Consider the following 7664-nt stretch of genomic DNA (forward strand, 5'->3'; position numbering starts at 1 on the left):
ACATCTGGTTGGAGCTAGAAGTCCAGGGTCAACGTCCCTCTTCCTGTCTCAGCCCGGTGGGTGTCCTACTGTTTTATCTTCTAAGTCTCTCCCCATCCCGTCCATTCTCGTCCAGCGGAATCACTCTCTTTTTCTCTGGTCCCCCTGGCAGCCCTGTGGCAGTTCTAATGGGCTGGGAAGCTTTGACACCTCAGCACCCCCATAATCCCCACTGAAGCCCCCCCCACCACGACATATACCTCCAGCTGCTACAAATAAACAAATTCAAAGTAAACAACATGGTGTAGTGGAAATGTTGCTTCAAGACAAGTTCTGGAGCTCCAGCTTCCAATCCGATTGTACCCCACGTTCCTCCTAAGTAAAAATTCTTTTGTTGTCACTGCTGCAGCCAGACCGCTCTTTTCCAAAAGGAAATCTGATCATGCGTCTTGTTTTCTCACATATGCAACTTACAACCCTTGGATGCTATCAGGGAAAGACAAAACTCCTCAATTACCCGGCTCCCACTCTCCAGCCTCATCCCACACCACATCCCCCATCCTTACCTTTCCCAACCCCCCCACCACAGATTTTCATACTTGCTCTGCCCACAGTCCACACTGGTCTTCCCTCCCTTCGTAGCCCATCCTTCAACAATCAGACAACACACCTCTCCCTCAGGGAAGGCCTCCTCAATTCTTATCAGGTCAAATGCTCCAAAGAGAGGCTCTCACGACACCCGACTCCTTGCGTCCCAGCCATATGCCGTAAGTGTGCTTTACACTGGTTTGTGTGACTGCCAGGTTAATGCCAGGCTCTCCAAGGAGTATGTGCCAGAGGTGGAGGCTCACACCTGGTTTCACTCATCACTACACTGTGGCATCTAGCACAATGCCTGGGACAAGACAAGCGCTCAGCACATTTGATGAGTTGGCAAACAGATGAAGTGATGGATGGATGGACAGACAGATAAAGAGACAGACACACAATGGATAGACTGGTGGATGGGTGGGCCGGTAGATGGAAGGACAAACAGTTGGGCAGACACATGGATAAAAGGAGGACCAGATGGCGGAAGAGCACATTTGCTCCCACGGCCAGCCCCTCTCCAGAACCCGTAATCTCAACTTTTCCCATCTCCTTGGGTATCGCTCTCCAACAACTATCCTGCCTTTTTTATTGTCAACCCTAAAAATCTCAGACCAATCAGTGACCGTGGGCAAGTTGCCTAGCCTGTGTGAGCTTGATTTTTATTCCCACTGTAAAAATAAGATAATTGTATCTATCTCAATAGGACTGTTTTGAAGGTCACATGAGATAATCCACATACAATGCAGAGTACAACACCTGGCACACTGTAAACTCCTGATGGATGTCAGATGCTCCCGTGGTTCTTTTCATCATCCATACTAGTACAAACCCTTCAGCCTTCCTTCAGCATTGCTCCTCCCTGAAAATCCTACTATCACAGCACCAAATGGCTCCAAACAGAACCCTACCCTGGCTGACTTCACATGCTCAACACCCGCACCAGGCTTCCCTCTACAACTCTACTGAAACTGTGCTCCTGAAGGTCACCTAACCATCACGGGCCATCCTCTGCTGCGCTAAGATTCACCCAGACCTCTGTGACCTCTGGCCCTGTGTCCCACCCTGCCTTCAGCCCCCCTCCCCAGCTATGGTGCCAAGGTTGGCTCCTGATTTTATCTTCCAAAATTTCTGGCTGTTTCCTGCTCTGAGCCCTTCAGTGTGTCTTTTCCTTGTGCCTCCCCGTAAACGTTGACATAGCGTAAGGTTACACACACTGTCCACTACTCCACACATTTCCTCTTAACAATGCCGTTATTCCTATAGCAATGCCATCTACTCCCTTCCCTGTGGATGGCACCCACCCCTCCAACACAGGCTGTGCTCTGCGTCCTTCTTCCTCAGACTTCCTGAAGGTACCTCAAAGCCAATACTTCCCAAATTAGCCCCATCAATCTGTCCTACTCCCTGCTACCTGATTTCAGTTAACGGCCCCGTCACTGTCCAGGACTAATGCTAAAAATCCAGGCTCCTCCCACTAGTCGCCTTCAGAGCCCACCCGTTGCCAAGAATTATTTTCTGGGCCATAGTTCTGTGCCTGGATTATGAGCCCCGGAGGGTGTGTAGCTTGCCTTCCCCTCTCCTTTTTCTAGTCTCCACAAGACACTAGAGAATGCAACAGGAACGGAATAAATAACTTCTCAAACTGAAGAGAGGAGAGATCGTAAAGTAACAGGGAACTCTCGTACACTTCTGGTGGGAGCGTACGTTGGTGCAAGCACATGTTGGTGCGAGCACTTTGGAAGGTGATCTGACAAGATCTAGTAAAGCTGGGCATGATGACACCCCACGACCCAGAACTCCGCTCCCGGGTGTAGGCCCCAGAGAAACTTTCCCACGTGTCCACAAGACGACTTGTCCAAGAATCTTCATAACAGCACTGAACACATCACAAGAATGAAAAACAGAAACAACTAAAGGTCCACCGCATCCATCAGGATCCTAGCAGGACATAACTGACATGCTCAAATTAGGATAATTTAATAATTATAATAATTCATTACTAATCAAAACCCTTTAAGGGATTATTTGGGATGGGTTGAGCGTACGGAAACTATAAAGGCCAGTTCAGTAGCCCAAAGATAGAAGAGCAGAGCTGTTGCCACTTCTAGATCTGAAAGGAAGGAGGAGGAAGTGATTACCCAAATCTGGGAAGATTGGCCCCAGCAGAAAGGCCATCTTGGAAGAAGCAGTGACCTTCAAGGGAGGAATTCAGCCAACCCAAGGCAACCCAACAGGGAGTAAACTGGGGGCATAAATACCCTGACTTTTGCTTCTCCCTCTGATTTCGGTTGGGACCGCCCATTGGCTGAATCCAACGGCAAGCCAGAGGGCACCGGCTGTAACCCGTACAGGTCAACCGCCTGGAGCACAGAGCAGAAGGGAGAGAGTGGACTGGAGAGGCAAATGGAAGACATTCAGCGTATCCAGCAACGGAATATCTAAAATGTATACTCATAGAACAGAACATGGCCCTGCGGGAAAAGGAGTGTACTACAACTACATAAACCAATATGGATAAATCTCGAAAAATATCATGCTGGGCAAAAAAAAAAACATGCAGAGGATGGCACCACATTTTCCAAGATCCACCATAGCTAGCTCTATTTCTGGCCCCACATGCCCTTCCAGAACCCTGCCACTCCCCGACTGACTCAGAGCTGCAAAGAAGGAAAAGAAGGAGGTTTCAGGAGAGACAATGACCGGAGAAACCTACTTGATACAGGGCAGCCAGAGAGAGCAGCTGTCCGAGGAGGGAACTGAACTTTACGTGAGGTGTGAAGGACGGGAAAGAGCCAGACCCAGCAGCACGGCTAACAGCTGCGGGAGCAGAGAAGTGCCAAGGCCCTGGGGAGGGCAAGCCTCTGGCTCTCTCAAATGCAGTTCCAGAAAACCACCGGGGCAGGAGAACCGGGCAAGGGAAAGAACGGCAAGCATGAAGCAAGAAAGGTGAGCACAGGCCAGATCCCGCAGGGCATCCGGGGCGACCTCACGGAGGTGACCAAGCTGGTGAAAGCCTGGGAGGGAATTCGACTCCAGGCAGCAGAGAGCCACAGACGGGGTCAAAGAACCAGGCACAAACTTCCTCTTGACTCGCTGCTGTAGGACTAACACGCGCTCGGCACCTGGCCTTGGCCGGACGCTGGGTTACAGCAATCCTTTTAATCTCTTGAGGCTTCCCCATGAGGTAAGTATGAACAAACCCATTTTTACAGCAAGGCCGATTATCTAAATCCAAAGTCCAAGCGCTAAACCCTCACCTGCCTCCAGGCTGCCCTCCCTCTCTTGTCCTAAAGGGTGGATGACTCATTGTAGTAAATAACCGTGATTATGGAGTATATAACACATCGCGGTGAACGACCACAATACAAACAACCGCCCTAACAGGCACCGCGCGCTCATCGAGAGCCATCAGCACCTCACTGCTGGGATGCCCGTTTTACAGATGGGGAAACTGAGGCCAAGCCTTGCAGAGCCACGTGTCCAAGGCGGAGGGGGAGGGGACGTGGCAGCCGAGTCTAACTGCAGGGCCCACGCTGCCATGAACCAGGCTGTGCTGCCTTCCTCTCTCCTCTCAGGGAAGTTGGGTCCAGCCGGCGAGGCTCCAGGGCGGGATGCCCCGCGGGACACTCCGCTCCACGGCGCCCCCAGGGAGCCCCGCGCGCGGGCGGTACGGCCGCTATCGTGGTCCCCAGCCCCGGGTGCAGGCCCTGAAGGGGTCCGGCGGGAGGCGCGCGCACGCAGCCCAGGTTCCCCAGGCGGGAGGAAGGTTCCGCAGCCCTGAAGTCATCCCCTCCCCGGGCGCGGGGCCGGCGGTACCTGCGAGAAACGCGTCCAGGGTCCTGCCCCGGGCTCTGTGGAAAACACTTCTCGCCTCCGCAGCCGCCATGGCGAGCGAGTCTGGCCACGCCAGGGCACCCTGCGTGGGAAGGAGGAGCGCGAGGCCACGCAGCCCAACCGTCCGGCCCGGTCTACCCCACTCGGGGCGGCGCCCTCTGCTCGGGGCGGGGTGGGGCGGGTGGGGTCGACCGCTCGGGGCGCCGCTAGTGCTGCCTGGCCGGGGCGGCCGCGGGAGCGGCCCCTCTGGGATCGACTGGGACGCCTGGCGAGTGCAGGCCCCGCTCTGGGGCCACGTGCGCGCGCAGAGGGTGCAGGGCTGGGGCAGCCCTCCCCTAAAAGTGGGGTTGCCAGGGTTACCAGTGAGCGTCCAGGATGCCCTGTTAAACCGGCATTTCAGATAGGCAACGTCTGATGGTTTAAGATAAGTATAGCCCATGCAATATATGGGATATACTTATGCTAAAAAAATTTTTTTTTTTTTTTTCGTTATCTGAAATTCCACTTTAACTGGGGGCCTGGATTTTAGCTGGGAACCCTACCTTAAGGCCAAAAGGACCAGACCCTGTCTCAGGACAGTCTTCTAAACCACAGCTGTGATCTGTGACACTTGATCCCCAGGCTTTGCAGCTTCCCAGCCATCATCACCGTCATTCCATTGTTATCATTATCCCTCACTAAGCATCACACACCCCTCTAAGTTTTGTACGCAGCTCACTTAATCCACACCACAGCCCTAGAAGATGGTGCCGTCATCAGCCACGTTTGTCAGATGGGGAAACTGATGCTCAAAGAGGTGGAGCAGTTTGCACAAGGTGACACACTTCTATAGGGAAGCTGCAACCCACCCAATCTAGGATCTGTCCAGCAAAAAGCTGTTGCACAGAACTATTAAACTGGCATTTGTCTAGCTTGCTCAAAATACAAATTTCAGGGTGGACCTACTGAATCTAAATCTGCAGGTCTGTTTTTAACTCCCCCAGGAGTTCTTATGATCTGCCAAATTTGGGAAATTCTCTTTTTAACTAGCTGCCTACATCTGGACCCTGTTTGGGTAGCTAAAATGACCAGGATCGCTATCCTCTAATCTTAGGCAAGAGGCAGGAAATCACAGTGGTTATGAACCTAAGTGCCTTGGAGTTCTGGAGTCAGACTGCCTGTTACTAATTGCTGGTGGTACGATCTTGAAAATGACTTCATTTCTCCATGTGTCAGTTTCCTATCTGTTTAATGGGAACAATAGCAGTATCTAGGTCATAGAGTTGCTTAAATGAGTTGGTGCATCAGGGGCCGGCCCCTGGCCGAGTGGTTAAGTTCTCGCACTCTGCTTCGGTGGCCCAGGGTTTCGCCAGTTCGAATCCTGGGTGTGGACATGGCACTGCTCGTCAAGCCACGCTGAGGTGGCGTCCCACATGCCACAACTAGAAGGACCCACAACTGAAAATACACAACCATGTACCCGGGCAGCCTTTGGGAGAAAAAGGAAACATTAAAAAAATTTAAAAAAAAAGAGTTGGTGCATCAAAGTGCTTAAACCAATAGTTCTTACTGCAAATGGTAAGTTCTCAAGGAATATTAGCCATTATTATTAGCATTGTTACTAATCATTCTATCCCCATTGCCTGCATAAGGCAGGGCCCAGCAGAGGGCTATCAGGAAATGTTCGAGGAGGGAATCAGTAAATGAGAATCCAAAGTCCTGATGGTGGCCTCAAGGCCCTGCAAGTTCCAGGCCTCGCTGACCTCTCACCCACTAACTTTGCAGCCGCAGTCTTTTTCCAGTTCCTTAAATGTGCAAATCCATTTCGCTCTTCGTATGTGCAGTTCCTTCTGCTTAGAATGTTTGTGCTCATTTAAATATCAAGGCCCCTGTTGAGTGGCCGGCCCGGTGGCACAGCGGTTAAGTTCACAGGTTCTACTTCAGCTGCCTGGGGTTCGCTGGTTCGGATCTGGGTGTGGACGTGGCACCGCTTGTCAAGCCACGGTGTGGTAGGCGTCTCACATATAAAGTAGAGGAGGATGGGCACAAATGTTAGCTCAGAACCAGTCGTCCTCAGCAAAAAAGGGAAGATTGGCAGCAGATGTTAGCTCAGGGCTAATCTTCCTCAAAAATAAATAAATAAATAAATCTCAAGGCCTCTGTTGAAATCACACTTCCCTGGAGGAGCCTTCCCCTCACACTTGCTCATACTCTTCAGGTCTGAACTGGGTCTCCCTCATTCTGTTTACAGGCCTCTGTTCTTGACCAGCACGGCCCTTTGTGCTGCTGGTAATTATGTTTACATGTGTAACTGTTTGTTTCCTGTTATCTTTCTCAATGCAACCGGAAGGTCCATGAGGGCAGCTACCTTGACTGTCTTGCTCACCAAGCAGGGTGTTTGAGGCATAGACTCAAGTGGCTGTTGCATGAATAAATAAATGGATTATGACTATTTTGGCAAGATAACCCCATTTTGAACCTGGGCAGTGGTTGGGCATAGCTCTATTGGCCATGATAGGAACTTCAGAATTACACGGGTGCTACTGGGTGATAGTAATGGCTGTGACTACACCCCGTCTACCACTGGTCCAGCAACTTCTTCACCTCATTGCCTGCCCCATCCTCCCCTCATCACTGTGCAGGTCAGTGTTCCTCTCTCCACTGACTGGGCTCTTTCAACCTACATACTCTTCTTTTCAGCTCTCTGCTTGGCAGACAAGCAGCACAAGAAGAGCATCTTCCTGGGCAGCAGGCTTAGCTGTTCAGTCCACTTCCCAGCTGTGTGACCTTCGGGACATCACTTGATCTTTCTGAGCTTCAGCTTCTTTATCTAAAATGAGATAATCATAGCACCAACCTTGTCTGGTTTTTGTAAGGAGTAGATGAAGCTCCAGGCAGAGTTTCTGGATCATACTAAGTGCTTGATACATTTTTGCTGTAGTTGATATTGTTAATATTGTTGTTGTTGGGATACCCATCAACTTATTCTTTTCTAGTCAAAATTCTATTCCTCGTTCAAGATTCTGTTCAGGTGTCACCTATTATATCAGCCAGGTGGTATTTCATAGCAAATAACTAAAAGTCAATTCAAACTGGTTTAATCAGAAAAAAGAAATCCATTGGCATATATAAATTAAAACTCTAAGGCAGCTTCAGGTGAGGTTTGATCCAGCTGTCCATATGATGTTAAAGAAGCCAACTTCTCTCCCCCATCCTCTCTGCCTTTTGTATTTGGCTTTATCTTCAGTCTCCACAGAGAGGACTCCCTCTCATCACTTAGA

At 50.6% G+C, this 7664-nt stretch overlaps 1 protein-coding gene across 2 annotated transcripts in view; it reads right to left on the reverse strand.

Moving 5' to 3' along the window:
• The window catches only part of CPPED1 (calcineurin like phosphoesterase domain containing 1), a 155166-nt gene extending 150612 nt beyond the window's left edge, over positions 1 to 4554 (reverse strand). For both annotated transcript variants that reach the window (XM_046667845.1, XM_046667844.1), the window contains exon 1: positions 4387 to 4554. In XM_046667845.1, the coding sequence (XP_046523801.1) occupies positions 4387 to 4456 (70 nt within the window). In that variant the 5' untranslated portion in view covers positions 4457 to 4554. The remainder of the gene's footprint in view (positions 1 to 4386) is intronic.
• Between the last annotated feature and the right edge of the window lie 3110 nt (positions 4555 to 7664).

This window comes from Equus quagga, chromosome 7, assembly GCF_021613505.1.
Source record: "Equus quagga isolate Etosha38 chromosome 7, UCLA_HA_Equagga_1.0, whole genome shotgun sequence".
Classification (NCBI taxonomy): Eukaryota; Metazoa; Chordata; class Mammalia; order Perissodactyla; family Equidae; genus Equus; species Equus quagga.